Here is a 17480-nt window from a genome sequence, read left to right on the forward strand (position 1 = left end):
AGCACCTTGTGGGACTCTCAGGGAAAATCTACAGGAAATTCTGAGCATTTTGTACCTTTGAAATTCAAAGAAAATGTTCTTTACATTGCTATCTAGTGGCACAGTTCTACAAAATTTGTCACTGCAACTCTAACAGAGTAGAGAAGCTTGAATCTTCGACTGGACTGGGTTGCTTGACGTGAGGACGTTTCGCTTCAAATCGCAGAAGCTTCCTCAGCTAAAGAGCAAGAATTTTAGCTGAGGAAGCTTCTGCGATTTGAAGCAAAACGTCCTCACGTCAAGCAACCCAGTCCAGTCGAAGATTCAAGCTTCTCTACTATGGAAACCACCTGGACAACTGAGAGCCTACACAGAAACTCTAACAGAGGCCATGCATATACCTGCGTGGTTTCATGTCATTGGTGATCCCAGTAATGAGAAAATGCATCATTAAGTAAGGAGCATCCCACATGGTCAAACTCAAAGCCATGAAAATTGCAAACAGACCAACAAATTAAGGTTTCCAGTCCAATTACTGAGATTTGTGAACCAAAGAATGTTTTGACACCAATCTAGATTTTCTACATCTGAAAATCCAGAGACGAGTCCATTTGGGCCAATTTCGCACGTTTTATAATACAGTAAAACTCGCATATAATGGATTCAGGTGGATTCAGGTGGTGAATTTTGTCCGTTAAAATTGCAATTTGTTATATGTATAAAACAGATTAAATCCACTATTTTATAAAATGGACAAAATCTGTTATATGTATTAAAAACTGACAAAATCAGTTTTTCTAAGTCCGCTGCGGAGTGATACCTTAAAATACTAAAACCTGATTTATGCTTCTGCCACTCTGCAACTCCGTAGCCATGCAATGACATTGATGTGCATGTGACCCTTTTAAAGTTCTCTGTTGTGTCTTTATGCAATTTGTCACAAGAACAGTGTCTTTTTCTATATTAATTTGTCCCTCAACAAGTGGCACGTCTTTATACAATCATCAACTTCCAAACCAACGATATGGTACATACAATTTTCCTCCATGAATGCAGGTCATTTGAGCATCTTTCTCTGACTCTTTGTTGTAAAGTTGGTCATATTTACTTTTCTGACAAATGTATTTGATCCATGATTGAAATGTAATCGGCGGCCGCACTGCTTAAACTTTTAAAATATGACGGGAGAGGAAGGAGTGAAAACATAAAAGTGACAAATCACAGGTCTTGCCATGTCCGTCATTTAGCAGGTGCACGTCTGGCTCCTTGGAGGGCTCGCAGACAGGCAGAGGGCTCTGATCTAAAGCAGTTTGGTTCGTCACTCCCAGTGATATGTGTGAAACGTAACATCATATTACAGTGTAGGCAACAAGCAGCATTTTGTTAATAATCACCGGCCCTGAATTATGTCCTGCCTTGTTTAGGTACCGAGTCTGAGCACAGTTTGAAAAAACAAACAGCTGGGCTTTTAATCACGGAAATACGGTACCCTCTTTTCTCCAATCAGCTGGTGTCAGTGCTGAACTTCATTTCATACTTCTGTAACTGGGCACAACCAGACTGCTCTATCTGGTATATGTGAGGGGTTTTTAATGAAATTGCATGTGATTGGACAGGATGTTTTGTCCGATGTGGGTGAAAATCCGTTATATACGGTGTTTATTACATGGAAAACATACAAAAGCATTGGGGCTTTTGCTTTTGTCCAGTGAATGAGAATATCCGGTTTATACGATGACGGTTTAGGCGAGTTTAACTGTATTGCGAAAAAAAATTTCCAAGCATGAATGTGTGATTGTGCATGGCCTGCACCATTACAATGGGCTCACTCCACCGATCACAATGGTATAAAGCCTTTTGATCCACTGAATGACCCCATGGATCAAAGGTTATTACTGTTAACACATATTTGTTCATTATAGCACCACCTAGCATTTTTCACTGGCCATTTTTTGTATGCGGCAAGTTTTTTACGACTCTGTAAATTTCACATTTCAACTCCATCTGGTTTAGGCTGGCCAAACACTTTTTTTGCCAAGAAAAGAAAAGAAAAGAAAAACAACAAAACAAAAACCAGCACAAACACAATAGGGTCCTCCGACCATCTTTGCTGGTGCTTGGACCCTAATAAATAAAAGAAAAAAGTCACTTACAGGAGTTCCTCTGGCTTCCGTCTGTTGCACCAGGAGAGGTGGACATACCAGCAGGGTGCTTTTTGCTCTCACCAGAAAACCGATTTAGAGGAAGGGAGAGGACAACAAACAAGCCAACAAACAAAACAAGCTCAACGATAGTAGACCAAAAACTCCACCGGTCACAGCATCACCTGTGCGCCACTCATCCTCACGCGGCACACACACGCTCATCCATCCTAAAGATGCTCAGCCAAAACTCAGTGCCACATTCTCACGTAGATCAGCTCTGCAGATGCACACTTTCACTCGTGCACACACGAGGGATGTGCGTTGTCCTGCAGCTGGCAGCAGCTAAACGCACACATGCAGCGTGTGAGAGAAGCGATCGGATCGCCGCTGCACCAGTGTCTAGCTCCAGTCGCCGTGGAGACTATTGATGCTGACAGTAGAGAGCAAAGAGAATACGAGTGGAGCATACCACTCGCTGCTGAGGGGTGAGTGAGGAGGTGGGAGGATGAGGAGATGAGGGTGTGTGAGAGCGGGAGGAAAATGAGGAGCGGAGATGATTATGTGGATGATGCATGTTTCTATAACCCAGGAACACATTTGCCTCTGGCCTTTGATCACATACTAATGCCTTGTGACCCAGTCTGCAGACTTTACACACTCATTTGTTTAAACGTGGCTGGAAGGGCGAGCGAGCTATGTCACGAATGGGGATGAGTATCTAATTAAGTGGCAGTGAGCCAGCACATGTCAAGGCAATAAAACAAAATCTCGTTCATGAGGTTTCTCTAGTCGACTCTTCTCATACACACACACACACTAACGCCTAAATCCCACAGCCAAAGAAGAAACATATTAGTGCCCACGCCCACTTTGTCTGCCTACACTGCCTCAGGGAGGAAATAATAATCTTCCTCATTAGCATGATACTGTGGAGAGCATCACAGTTTCACCTAGCGCTGTCTCCTTAGCTCATGTCCTTCATCAACTCCTCCTCTTCCTCCTCCCTCTCTTCCTTGTTTGTGCCCTTTATTTTCTGGTGCATGTGAAGTGCATTTGATAATCACCATGAAAGACACAGTGCAAGCATCAACAATGAGCTGGAACTGCACAAAACAGTCTGGTTTGTGTGAAATCGGGTTTGCAAATCTGCACATTGAACAAGCAAAAGCTACAGCTACAATCAAAGTCTTGGGTTTTTCAGAGCAGACGTGCAGATTTCATTTTCACCGTCAAACAACGCACGATGCAGGAATCACAGAACAGCAGTGAGTCACTCTAGAGAGAATTTGAACCCTTAAGCTTTCATATACATACACGCACTGCTCATAATGTCAACTCCAGTCTTCATCCTAATGACACATCGCGGTTCTCAGTGCCTGAAGAGCTGTTAAAGAAACAAATACCAGCAACCACAATCAACAGCGTTTCAATGCTGTTGCATGAGTCTAACTGCAGACATTTAAACGGAGATATAATAAGCTCCTCAGTTAGCTACGGGTGATTATGATGAGCTGTGGCGGGGGGGGGGGTCAAAAGTGCATTGACAGGACTTTAGTGTCAACTCCTACAACATGGCATTATGAGATGAGATGAGCTATACTTTATTGATCTCACAGTGGAGAAATTATGTTTACACTCCAGTCACCTCAGACAGCAATTAGTCCACAATTATTACTTGTTTACCGTAATAATGACACACATCAGAATTAAAGACAACACATACACATTTGATATTGTTTATGTGCACTAAATTTGAAGAAGTCCGTTATCCGAATTGAGGCAAGTGGGTGAAGGTCTCGCAGCAACCCTGAGTTGCACCACCGTCAGCTTGGGGGGGAACGGGGACCTGCTGCAGCTAAATCCGCGCAAGGGATGACGTGAGCAGAAGCCGGAGTGGGGGGTGTGTGATGGGGGGTGGGGAGAGGGAGTGGAGCATGCTTCAGTGTTGTGAAACAGTTTATTGTCTTTGTGAGTTGAGATAAGTAACAGCCAAATGTTCAACAAGGACAAAGACATTCCTCTGGAGGAAAACAGCAGGGCAATTTGTCCTTCAGGCTGATAAGCCTGCCATGTTGTGGTTTGAGCAGTGAAAAACACTTTTTACAGCTTCACTTGAACAACCAAATCCTAATTATGAATTAAGAATATTCCCAACTATGAATTAAGAATATTCCCCGGCCTTCAAAATCTTCATCTTCATCTGCAAGGCACGCATCTGCTCCAAGATGTCATCCAATTTGCGTCTGAGTTCAAGAGTCATCGCATTCTGAGAATGCATTGCCTTGCCCACCTCGTTAATCATGACGGACAAGTGAGGGGCCGTGGTCCTTGATGCCGCCGTCTTGCAAATTTTCCGGTAGATCAGGGCAGCACATAAGCCAGAAAGTACCAGCCCTGCTACCATAAAACCAAATATGAATAAATCCTCGATGTCCTCCACAGAGAATGGCGCAAAAGCATCCAACACGCCACAACCCCCAGGAGTCGAGAACATAGCCCGCAGCATACGTTCCATCTGGGCAGGTAGGATCCCCCATTATCGGGTTACAAGAAAAACTACTAAACAGGTTCTTATCCCCGCGTTGCATAGCATGAAATGAATGAGAGCCTACGACTCCCCCTGGACGGGACGCCAGTCCTTCACAGGTTACTTCTCCAGCCAAAACTAGTGCCTGTGTGCAGCAGCTGGGTGGACTGAGACAATGCAGATGAAGTCATGTCCAAGGACACAAACAGGGAGCGTGATCAAAAATCAAATCCAGGTCTACATATTGGTAGTCCACCTATCCACTGAGCTAGCTGCACTGTGGTCATAAGTTTGTGCCTGTGAAACAAATAATTGTGATTGCTGCATAAAAATTCAATAATTCTTCATCTTTTTTTTTTTTTGCCTTCTTGCTCTCGGTTGGGACGGTCGCATTTTTCTCTCCTCCTCCCTCCCCAACTTTCCTGCTACTGTAGTGTGTTTTGTCTGTGAGGCTGCCAGCCCTGCTCCTCTGGAAAATGGCAAAATGGATCTGATCAAGTGGTCTCTGAACGCAACTGATACTATTTGTCCACAAGGCACTCGGGAGCGGAGGACCCGACCTGTCCTGCCAGGACACATGTGGCGGGTTACGTGATGGACAGCTGGTGGAGGTGGCAAGTCATGTGCCTGTACATGTTGTCTGTGGAGGACGTTGAAGATGTTTACTTATTTGGAGCTGTGGTGACCGGGTTTCTGCTGTGTGGAGCAGCCATAGCACTGGTTTACTGGAAAATTAAGAAGGTGGAGGCGGCATTAATTGGCCCGTCCAGGCTGCCCCACATGATTGATTCGATTGGAAGGGCAGTGTCAGCTCAGTCGGCGGGTGTCAACCGCACGTTGGAATCCATCTCGGGGAGAATGGCTGCACTGGAAAACCGCTTTGATCGTCAGTAAGACCACATCTCCTCTATTCAGATGTATTTGGGAGCCACTCTGAAGTTTCAGACTGTGGAATCTGCCAGGCATCTGTTAATCTGGATATCTATTTGGTTTCCAAACACCAGCTGTCCTTCAAGGCTGCTTGGATAAAATCCTCCCCCCGAAGAACACTCCTGATAGCCTCGCTCCTCGTCTCCCCCGCCTCCTTGTCTTCCCTTCCCTCCCTCCCTTCCCAGTCCTGAGATGTTGACTGTGGGACCTTGAGACCCTGGTGGACTGATTCAGGACTGGGATCCCGAACCCCCCAGGATGGACAGATAAGGCCTGTTGATGGTGCCTCAAGGGCGGCCTTTCCGGGCTGTCTGTCTGGACACTGGACACATCCAAGTCTCGGCTGTTGTCTGTTGTGTTTTTTTGTTTTTGTTATGACTGTTTTTCTGTGCTATGGGCTTTTTTTGCTCTCCAGTGGTGCTGCAGGAGTTCATCGCAGCAGCAATGGAGGTTTTTCTTTTCCCAATTCTTTCCTTGTGTGTGCCTTTATATGTGTTCATGTACCGGACCGGCTTATGTGTGTTGTTGTTTGTTAACTGTCTCATGAGGCCGGTCAAGGTTTGCTCAGCCCTGCTCGTCACCTAGGGCAGGGATATACATCTGGAGCTGGGTCCCCGGGTGCCAAAAAGGCGACCTCTGCTCCTAACTGGCAATTAGGATGGGTAAAAATGCAGTAAACACATTTCATTGTGCAGGGAACATTGTCCTATGTGCATATGACAATAAACTTCTTTTGAATCCTTGAATTGAATCCTTTGAATTTACCCCAGCACAATACAATTGCTGAGGCAAACATCAAACTCATTATAAACCACAGGATGTTCTTGAATATATCTACCAAATTATGCAATTATAAACAATTATTATACTTGGACCAAACATTGACATATAGGTTGATGTAAATATATAGTGTTGATTGGGTGTATGAAGATCTTGAGATGAAGGTATTTTAAATAGACTGACATGATTTGTTACTGTTACTGGGTTTATTAAAGGTATTCATGAAAATATTATTACTAAGTAGAATATCAAGAACAGAAACGTCTGTATTCTTCAGATTGATAGATTTATTGAATGATCAATATAATTTACAACAACCGTAAATGTTTATGTTGCCAACATTAATGAGTGAAGATCCTCAGCATGTCATTTAGGTCCTTCAGACTTTTTTCAGTAAAATGGTTCTGGGGAGCATTAGCATGGCTAAAACCCGTCAACTTCTGTGAAGCTTCACCCTCCATAAATAAAATCCACACTCCATAAAAAACAAAACAATTTATAGAATCCCTCTTATTGAGCGGACAGTATGATCCTTCTGTTCCTCTGTAGATGACCCATGATCATAGATGAACAGTCATGACATGAATGAAGCAGTGTGCTTTTATTGTGTCCACATCTGCTGGCCCGGCATCACACACATGCCACATGTGTTGGGGAGCTGACACTCTGGCACGCCACATGTGTGTTGCTCAGTGACACCACACTCATGGGGCACTTAGACACTTTTCACAGACAGGTCGAATGTGGTTGTTTGCTGTTTACTCTTGTGCAGGGAGCATGAATAGCCCCACCTTTTCTAAGTGCCCAGTGTACGGTGTTAGATGTTTGTGTGTGGTACTGGGAGTGTGGGCAACACCTGCCGAGAGAGGGATGGAATGGGCACTCGCATGGCATTTCCTGTCTTTCGCCCGCTTGTGTGTGTGAATGGTTGTGGCAACAGGTGTACGAGGCATTTCAGGCGGCTCTGATTTTTCATGAATGGCATGCAATTCCTCCTTCGTGTGGCAGTCAGCTTCAATCGGGTTATATATGAAGGGGCCCTAAATTTTACATATAGAATATTAGTATTTAAAAACACAGTCATAGAAACATGGGAGTTCGAGGAGGTTTAACAGTATTGATATTTGACAATAAAACAGTGATAAAACATAGCTGGATAAATATAATTTTGCACTTTACGATTCGTTCAATAAATATTCAATACACTGCCAATGTGAGTAAGTGCAAGTGAACATATGGAAGTGTACACAGTGCAGTGTATACATTTTTAGTTTGCTCAATATTGCTGCTACAATATTAAATACTATCTCTCTCACTTCCCACTTGTCACATAAAAGAATCTAGCAGAAACTGCTCTGCATATGGAGTGCAGCATGACTGATTCATATTATGTTGTTGCAATAAATCGGCAGTATTCATCACCTAAATGTCATAAACCTACAAAATGTATGTCTTCATGTTGAAATATCAAACAAATAAATGCATACATATATATCTACATGGCTTGAAGCTGTACAGCCTTTCAAATAAAAAAAAAAAGACTAGATTTAGTTTCTACTGAAATCTCAGCATTATAAAATCAGTTTATTTTTAGAAACATGTTGCAAAATTACAGCTCTTTTTAATCAAGAGAATATATTTACCTGAGGGGAATATTGTATTTTCCTTTAAACGATGGCTTCAGGAGGAAGTGCGTGTGCGCCTGCATGAGGTTTTCAAATTACATGAAGTTACGTGATGCAAGTACACGAGGCATGCTAACATCCGTAAGATGTCTTGTAAATCACTTCAGACGTGTTATCTGTTTTCAGAAACAGCATTTTTTTAGATAGCAACAAGCTGACACCACCGTGCATCTCTACTCTGATTTGGCTGTTACATGTGCTTCCCTGCATCCCTTGCACACGTGATCGATGACATCACTATCTTTGCTCTCATAGGCTGCAAGGGTCACTATGGAACGTAGTTCAAGGTTGTCTGTTCTTTTGAAATTGTCCACTTCATGAATTTTTATCATATTGGCACTGTTATATTAGGAATCTCTTATTTAAAGGCTAATAAATAAAATTATAGTGGTGCAAAAGAAAGATCTTTTATGACATAAAAAAAGAAACCCAAAGGCTCAGTTACAAATCACTACTCACAATAAACTTTGTACTGTTACTAAACAATAATGGTTTTTAAACTTCAATTGAAAATGTCAAAATATTGAAGTTTGAATGCAAATTTTTATTAGCTGCCAATCAACACTGGTAATTAATGAGATTTTATTATTATTATTATTATTTTAGCAGTTTGTATATTATCCAAGAGTCAGTATAAAAATAAGCAAGCAGCGATAGATGCATATGCCTACAAATACAATGACAACCACCAAACCAAGGCGCAATGCAAACCATCTCTCTGGCTGCATTTACAGGTCATACGTCTGCATAATTTTGACATATTCACATATTTGTTACCTGTGCATTAGTGGTTACTGTTAAACCCAATTTGCATTTAACACTGAAAGCACTGACGGATGGAAATAAGAGCAAAGACACAAAACTACAGTTGCCTTGGAAACTGACAGTCTGCAAGCCATTTTTATGTAATCCTTGTGATGTGCCAGATTCTCCAAGCTGTCCACAAACTTTTCAACTCATGTGCTTTTCATTCAAAAGCCTCCAAAATGCCGCGATAGAACAGTTCAGAACAGTTGTCTTTTTCACATAATAAACCAGGAAGCTGGTCTTATCTACCCTTTGATTGGGGCATGAAAAACACAAAATAGGTAGTGCAATGATCCAACTAAATACAGAAAACACATAAGGATGAAAATATTTTTGTTTTTCCATGTATATGTCTATTCTGAACCTTGAAACCTTCCCAAATTTCGCTCCACTTGGTGTAACACCAGCAAGATAAAAGATACAGCTCAGTCTCCTCCAGCTGTATCTCCTCCAGACCCCTCAGTCTACTTAATATTTTAAATGTAAGGTCAGGTGTCAAACTGGATCAATCCTCCTTCAACAGGACTAAAAAAGAGCCAGAGCTTCAGGATTCTTTATTGCTGAGAGACGTTTTCAACACTGTGCCTACATTGGATTAAAAAAGAAAGAAAGAAAAAAGTAGTTTGAACAATCTAAACAAAATGAGCAGTAATATACTTTCTCAAGCAGGACAACTGGTCAGAGCGTGATGGTATGCAAGCTGTTCATTCTGCTGGTTTAAAATAAAAACAATTCAGGACTCACTGCCTTTATGACTGGGAATTCAGCATTTTGGTTCTCCAGACTGCTGGGAAAATGAGGCTGCAGAAAGTGGATGACGCTGTCAAGGTTCTCGAACAAAGCACCTAGCAACCCTATTAGATCTGCTGAATAAAAAGAACTAAACCAGTGATTGCACTGGGATGTACTGTGCATGTGTGTTCGTATCAGAGGTGTAAAACTCCGGCTTCAGAAAGTAAAAGTCCAGCCACATATTTGTTCCATCTTCCTAATAAACCAGCTGACTGTAATCAGTTCAGCTCTTCGGGCAGGTGGATGAGTTAACCCCTTAACGCCTGAATTTATATAGTTGTATATAAAAAATGTTTTGTGTGTGTTTTTGCCTTTAAGTAGATGGTAAATAATGTTGAGATTATTAATTACACTTTTGCACAAAAAATAAATAGTAATTTTGGTATTTTGGTAATAATTTATGTTATAATGTTATAATAATAATAATGGTATGTTGCAAATTTGCGACAACAAGCATACTGATCAATTTGGTATGTTGCATATTTGAGTCAGATATTGTAGCATATATGCGACAATAGGCGTTAAGGGGTTAATTATTGAGATCACCTGTTTTAGGTGCACAAGGTAGAAGCAACACATGGGAGGGTTTTTACTTTCTGAAGCCGGAGTTTTACACCTCTGGTTTGTGTGTTACAGAAGATGATGCACATGCTTCTAGGATGCTCCGGCTTATTATTTTTCAAGTGCATTCTCCACACACTTTATTATTATCAGTAACATATGTTAAAATAGGGTTCTATTAATGCCATTGCCAGTGTCCATCTTTTTGATTTACTTTGTCTCATTGTGAGCTCAGCACCTGCACAACCAAGAATAGAATGCTGGGTGCACTGGCCATCTGGCAAAACGCAAAAGCAGAGAAAATGACACCACGTTCTGCAGGTGCAGTAAAGCAAGTGGGGTTTTTTCTTCTTCAGCAAAGCAAAACTCTAATTTGAGTGGCATCATCCACTCATCCAGACCCTCACCTAAGAAGGTCAAGCTTGCCGATACAAGCTGGCTCAGCGAGGTAGCCGACCCCGGCGCTTTGTCACAGACTGATGTTCAGAAGCGTGGGAGAGCTACAGTGTCAGGCCGTTCTCCCACACTGATGGAGCCAATTGCAGGGACTCGGGGACCTGTACAAACTGTCCTCCATGTGCTTCTCTTGGAGAATGTTCATGACTAAACCCTAGAGTAGCTCCAGAGGGATTATGCCTGACAGCTGACCTAAAAATATGTGGAGGAGCTGCAGGAAAAGCACACACTTGAATGACTGGCTGTGACCCGGGCCTGGATATGTGGCTTGAAAATGGATGGCTGTAGTCTGATCTGTCAAAATGGAATCATGTCATATTAAGATCAATGTTCATGATAGGCTTGGTTGAATTCCAGTTAGCAGATTTTGAAAATGTTAATGCATGTGGACAGATGTATAACAAGAGCAAACACATATTTCTAACATCTGCCAATCCCGATCCGGATCACCTCCAAAATTCAGTGGAGTTTTCCATGTGCTAATATCTATCTGTGGTGCAAATTTAGTGAGAATCCGTGAAGTAGTTTTGATGTAATCCTTCAAAGCCTATATAAAGTGAAATCTTGAACCAGAATCCAGATCCGGATACAGATCACCTCCAAAATTTGATGGAGTCATCCATGCCTTGATATGAACCAGTGGTGAAAATTTGGTGAGAATCCATGAAGTAGTTTTGACGTTATCCTTCAAAGTGTCTATAAAGTGAAACTTGATTCAGAATCTGGATCCAGATCCAGATCACCTCTAAAATTTAATGGAGTCTTCCATGCTCTAATATCTATCTGTGTTGAAAATTTCATCAAAATCTGTGCAGTAGTTTTGATGTAATCCTGCTACCAGTAATCCTTCAAAGCCTATATAAAGTGAAACTTGATTCCAAATCTACATCCAGATCCAGATCACCTCCAAAATTTAATGGGTCTTCCATGGCCTAATATCTATCTGTGGTAGAAATTTCATCAAAACGCATGCAGTAGTTTTGACGTAATCCTGCCATCAGACAGACAGATGATTTTATTACGTCCTTGGCAGACGTAATTATAGATGCGAAGCAGATGGAGCTGTGATTTCATGAGTTCTACCCAGACATGCATTAATTTTCTCTGACTCTGCTCTTATTTGCACCTCTCACCAGCAGGCGCAAGCAAACTTAATGCTGTTGTGTTTCTAAATGTCTTCAAGACAAGCTGATGAAAGTCATCTTGCACAAAAGTGGGAAGCTGTTGCCAGGCAACTCGACACCTCAAGCAATATTCTTTATTTTCCTTCCCTAACCCCCCCCCCCCCATTGGCTCATACTTTCTTCTTCACGACTAAATAACAGCACTTTTAACCTGGTTCTCACTGACGGAGTATCTTATTGCCAGTGAACTTAAACACAAATGCTCACAGCGGAGATGCCTAGAAGGTTGGCAGAGACTGTAAAGCTCAGATCCAGGTAACGGTGGGTGGAAAAAGCGACTGGAGACCAATAAAAGAAGAAGTAAAAACTGAGAAAAAGCTGCAGGAGAAAATTATGTTTAGTTAAAAAAAACCCCAAATATAATATTTTTGACTTCATATAATACAAATATAAGATACCCAGTGACAACTCTCTAGTGCTGCTTTTTGTGTTGCATCACCAGTTACACAGCTTTACGGTGGAGTGACAGAGAGAAGGATTTACTTAAACAGAAGATGTGAAATTTCAGGTACAGTTTGTCAGCAGGTGTACTGGAGAGTCTGGGTCAGATCTGATTTATTTTCTTATTTGAAAATCCTTCTCCGTTTGACTCCAGCATGAAGCTGTAGAACTGTTATTACAACATACAAAACAACATGCAGTGTGCAAAGTTGCATCTACAGACGCCTGTACTACCTTCATAGTTGTCATGTGTGACTTGGTAGCTTCCCTCACCCACCTCCTTCTTGCACAGTCACTCGGTTTTTGAAAATGACCCACTCCATACTGATTTGTCATGTATTGCCACATGTTTGTATTTCTTAATATTTGATATACAGTACCAGTAGTCAAACGTGCATTCGACTGGTACTGTAAGTCTAAGACATATTCAGTGACTTCGAAATGACTGTGTATTCCCCAACTTGTGTAACGAAAACAGGATGCAAAAGTCAATATTTGCATTAACTTGCTCCTTCCCAAGTTAATGCAGGAGGAGTAACAGGAAGACAGAGGACAGGAAGGAGAGGAACAGTAGGAGCCAGTAAACCAGTATTGATCACTATGTCTGGTAGATTATGTATTTATAATGTAAACTGTTTTTTCTTTTTTACTTTCATTTTTGATACTCTGTGTGCTTCTTACCTTGTGTGCTGCTATGCAGTGCTGCTGGAACCTCAGTTTCCCTGAGGGAGTCTTCCCAAGGGATCAATAAAGTTCTGTCTAATCTAATCTAATCTTTACAATAATCCCTATATTTAGTTTGACTGGTTAATTTCAGACAGTGTAAATGGAGGGATTCACCGTGTATAAAAATGACTGTAATTCGTTAACATTTACACAATATTTATGTTGAAGCCTTTGAAATGTTGGTTTGGCACAAGATGACCTTCCTGAGGTGACACCAAATATGAATTGTATATCAATTACAACTATACTAATGCGGCAGCACGGTGGATTAGTGGTTAGCACTCAGTGGCGGTTCTACACTGAATTACTCCCCGAGCGAGACCCCCTCCGAGCGCACTCCACCCCCCAAAAAAACTGACAAAATTTTGCACAAACAGCCACTTTTTCATATTTTACTTTTATTTTAAATATTTTAGAAGTGCCCTTGAAATTGCAATTGAAATTGACATCAAAAGACAGCAGGGTACAATATAATTCTTATACAAGACATCCATGAATTGCAAAATCAAATAAATATGCCCTCACATGCTAAATGTCTGTCATTAGATGTTATATTAATCTGTCTTTTATGGAGGAATGATTAGCGGTTTTATTAAGGTACATATTTGTCTCAACATTTTGCTAAATATTTAGCTTGATGTTTGTAAAACCACCTAAAACAGTTCTGCATTTTTAAAGTTGAAAAGTGGTCTCACCATTTTCTTACTTATTTCTATCTGTTGTCAACCGTCAGTCATATTGACTATGATGTAGCACCAGAAGGATCATCTTGTTTGACTGTGTGGATAGATTTACATCCTGTGTGACATTTCTGACATATGCAGACAGATACCTGTTGTAGATGCCAGTGATTCTATAGTGCTCACTTTCCTTCTGGCTCTGGTTTCATCGTTACAGTTTCTGATGACAGTCCATCCATTTCTGAGTCCTTGTGGTGTTTGTTCCTGAATCTTTTTTGTTTTTTCCTGTTTGTAAGTGACCGTTATCTGATCTCACAGCCGTCATATCACAAGTGATGACATAGAAAGCAGAATGAAATCAGAATGAAATCAGAACTGAATCTGATCTCTGAGCACATACACAAAGGAAGGTAACAGGACAAACACATAAATTAAACTTGACGTGGTCAGTCGGCTCATAAAACAGTAAGGAACTCAAATCTCACATCAAATAATTTGATTTGGCACATTCACACTCTGCTATATTCACTTAATCTAGTTTGGTAAACCGGTCCAATATACCTCAGTTGTTTAAATATTAAACAAAATATACTGTAAAATACAATACAATTAATTGTATATTTTGTTAAGTTAGCTATATATTTTGTTAAACAACCAGATTATGTGGTGAGGGTTAACAAAAAATTTGATTAAGCACATACAGCAGTGTTCAGAATAATAGTAGTGCTATTTGACTAAAAAGATTAATCCAGGTTTTGAGTATATTTCTTATTGTTACATGGGAAACAAGGTACCAGTAGATTCAGTAGATTCTCACAAATCCAACAAGACCAAGCATTCATGATATGCACACTCTTAAGGCTATGAAATTGGGCTATTAGTAAAAAAAAGTAGAAAAGGGGGTGTTCACAATAATAGTAGTGTGGCATTCAGTCAGTGAGTTCATCAGTTTTGTGGAACAAACAGGTGTGAATCAGGTGTCCCCTATTTAAGGATGAAGCCAGCACCTGTTGAACATGCTTTTCTCTTTGAAAGCCTGAGGAAAATGGAACGTTCAAGACATTGTTCAGAAGAACAGCGTAGTTTGATTAAAAAGTTGATTGGAGAGGGGAAAACTTATACACAGGCGCAAAAAAATTATAGGCTGTTCATCTACAATGATCTCCAATGCTTTAAAATGGACAAAAAAAACTAGAGACGTGTGGAAGAAAATGGAAAACAATGATCAAAATGGATAGAAGAATAACCACAGTGGCAAAGGCTCACCCATTGATCAGCTCCAGGATGATCAAAGACAGTCTGGAGTTACCTGTAAGTGCTGTGACAGTTAGAAGCTGTTAGAAGACAGTTAGAAGACGCCTGTGTGAAGCTAATTTATTTGCAAGAATCCCCTGCAAAGTCCCTCTGTTAAATAAAAGACAAGTGCAGAAGAGGTTACAATTTGCCAAAGAACACATCAACTGGCCTAAAGAGAAATGGAGGAATATTTTGTGGACTGATGAGAGTAAAATTGTTCTTTTTGGGTCCAAGGGCCGCAGACAGTTTGTGAGATGACCCCCAAACTCTGAATTCAAGCCACAGTTCACAGTGAAGAAAGTGAAGCATGGTGGTGCATGGTGTATCAGTTTGGATATGACAAAATACTTGAAGAGGTCATGTTGCCTTATGCTGAAGAGGACATGTCCTTGAAATGGGTGTTTCAACAAGACAATGACCCCAAGCACACTAGTAAACCAGCAAAATCTTGGTTCCAAACCAACAAAATTAATGCCTCGCAGATGTGAAGAAATCTTGAAAAACTGTGGTTATACAACTAAATACTAGTTTAGTGATTCGCAGGATTGATAAAAAAGCAGTTTGAACATAATAGTTTTGAGTTTGTAGAGTCAACAGCAGATGCTACTATTATTGTGAACACACCGTTTTTTACTTTTTTTTACTAATAGCCCAATTTCATAGCCTTAAGAGTGTGTATATCATGAATGCTTGGTCTTGTTGGATTTGTGAGAATCTACTGAATCTACTGGTACCTTGTTTCCCATGTAACAATAAAAAATATACTCAAAACCTGGATTAATCTTTTTAGTCACATAGCACTACTATTATTCTGAACACTACTGTATATATTGTAATTTGTTAAAGTGTACACTGCATCATGCAGGCACACAAAAAACAAGGTCAGATTCAAGTCACTTCAGCTCACAATGTGAACACAGCTCAATTTTTAAACCCTCAATAAACAGGCTCTCCTGCAAACTTTTTTCCAAGAGTGGGCAGTTTGTCCTCTCTGGTGAAATTCGAACCCGTTCTTACACTCTGTCTGTTCATTTTCAAACGCCTGTTCTGAGTGCAGAGTTCTGGTTCTGTGCTGCATCCTAAGTGGACTTTGCCACCGGACAGCAGGATCCTGCTGAGCGGAACAGCAGAGAAACGGGAGCACTGCAGGATAATCGGTCCAGAGTCAAAGAGAAGCAGAGCGCCTGTCCCAGGGGACAACCTCAGAAAAGAACCGCTGAACCTTTTACACTGGTTCTGTTCTGTGCAGCTCAGCAAGCAGGGGTGCCTACAGCTGCAGGGAGGGGGCACCAATTTACTAATTCCCACACAGTGATATGATCACAGTTTTGAGGCGCAGGTGATTATTATTATTATTTTTGTGTGTGTTTGTGCCGCCCCGTGTGTGTCATGAAAAAAAATGCGCCAGGCAGCTGCCCGGTTCGCCCGCATCAAAAACTGTTGCCTCACAGCAAGAAGGTCATGGGTTCGATTCCCACCTATGGCCTTTCTGTGTAGAGTTTGTTTGTCCCCGTGTTTGCGTGAGTTCTCTCCTGGTGTTCCGGTTTCCTCCCACATCCAAAGACATGCAGGTTAGGTGGATTGGAAACTTTAAATTGTCTGTAGGTGTGCGTGTGGATGTGTTTGTTTGTTTACACGTGGCCCTGCAACAAACTGGCATCCTATTCAGGGTGTACCCCACCTCATGCTCTATGACTGCTGGGATAGGCTCCAGCTCCCTGCAACCCTTTCAGCTAGGGTTAGGGTTAGGGCTGCGTATTGTGGCGTATCATCTATGCCGAGCTGAGCAGCTCTACGCCCACTTTTAGCAGCTCTACGTCGAGTTTTTTCTCCCTACGCAGAAGTATGTTGAGGGCTACGCGCGTAGGACGGAAGAAATTAAACATGTTTAATTTTCTTTGGAGTAGAGCACACAGTTTTAAGCAGGTCTGTGCAGCACAGCGTTACTGTACAAAACCAAAAAGTGAGTGCGTGAATCCAGAGGAATCAGCTGGACAAGAGGATCACGCAGCTGCAGCACCTCTGTGTGCTCAGAACAGGGATTCGAACCTCAACTCAGAAATCCAGAAACACAACAGAAACAGCAGGTGGGTCACTCTCTCTCTCTTTCCCTCTCTCTCTGTGTCTGATCAAACCTGAATAAGCACTGTGACTTTAAAATAAAAGTGCAGTCGCTGCATGTCGGTGTGCTCATCAGACGCCCTGATTGAGCAGGACTGATCAAATCAGCGGACCTGATCGGAACAACCGGAGTTTTAAAAGTTTAAAGAGTCACAGCGCTTTATTCACAGCAGCCTTTACCACAGCCAGACTCAGCAGCATCTGTGCACAATGAAAATGATCCACCAAGACAAAAATAATAATAATAATAAAAAAAAATCATAACTAGAAGCACTCGGAGAGCGCAAACCTCCGCCAAGGCCATAGGGTCACTGATGTCACATGGAATACCCTTTGGCAAAGACACTTATTCCACATCGTTTCACGCATCT

General features: G+C 41.4%; 1 protein-coding gene across 2 annotated transcripts in view; it reads right to left on the reverse strand.

The window, feature by feature from the left end:
* Window positions 1-2432, reverse strand: part of dtnbp1b (dystrobrevin binding protein 1b) — a 70026-nt gene extending 67594 nt beyond the window's left edge. Inside the window, exon 1 of one of the 2 annotated variants that reach the window (XM_034161108.1) lies at window positions 2133-2432. In XM_034161108.1, coding sequence (XP_034016999.1) covers window positions 2133-2178 — 46 coding nt within the window. In that variant the 5' untranslated portion in view covers window positions 2179-2432. The remainder of the gene's footprint in view (window positions 1-2132) is intronic. The other variant, XM_034161109.1, reaches the window with a different exon arrangement.
* Window positions 2433-17480: the final 15048 nt, after the last annotated feature.

Source organism: Thalassophryne amazonica, chromosome 20, assembly GCF_902500255.1.
Source record: "Thalassophryne amazonica chromosome 20, fThaAma1.1, whole genome shotgun sequence".
NCBI classification, from domain to species: Eukaryota; Metazoa; Chordata; class Actinopteri; order Batrachoidiformes; family Batrachoididae; genus Thalassophryne; species Thalassophryne amazonica.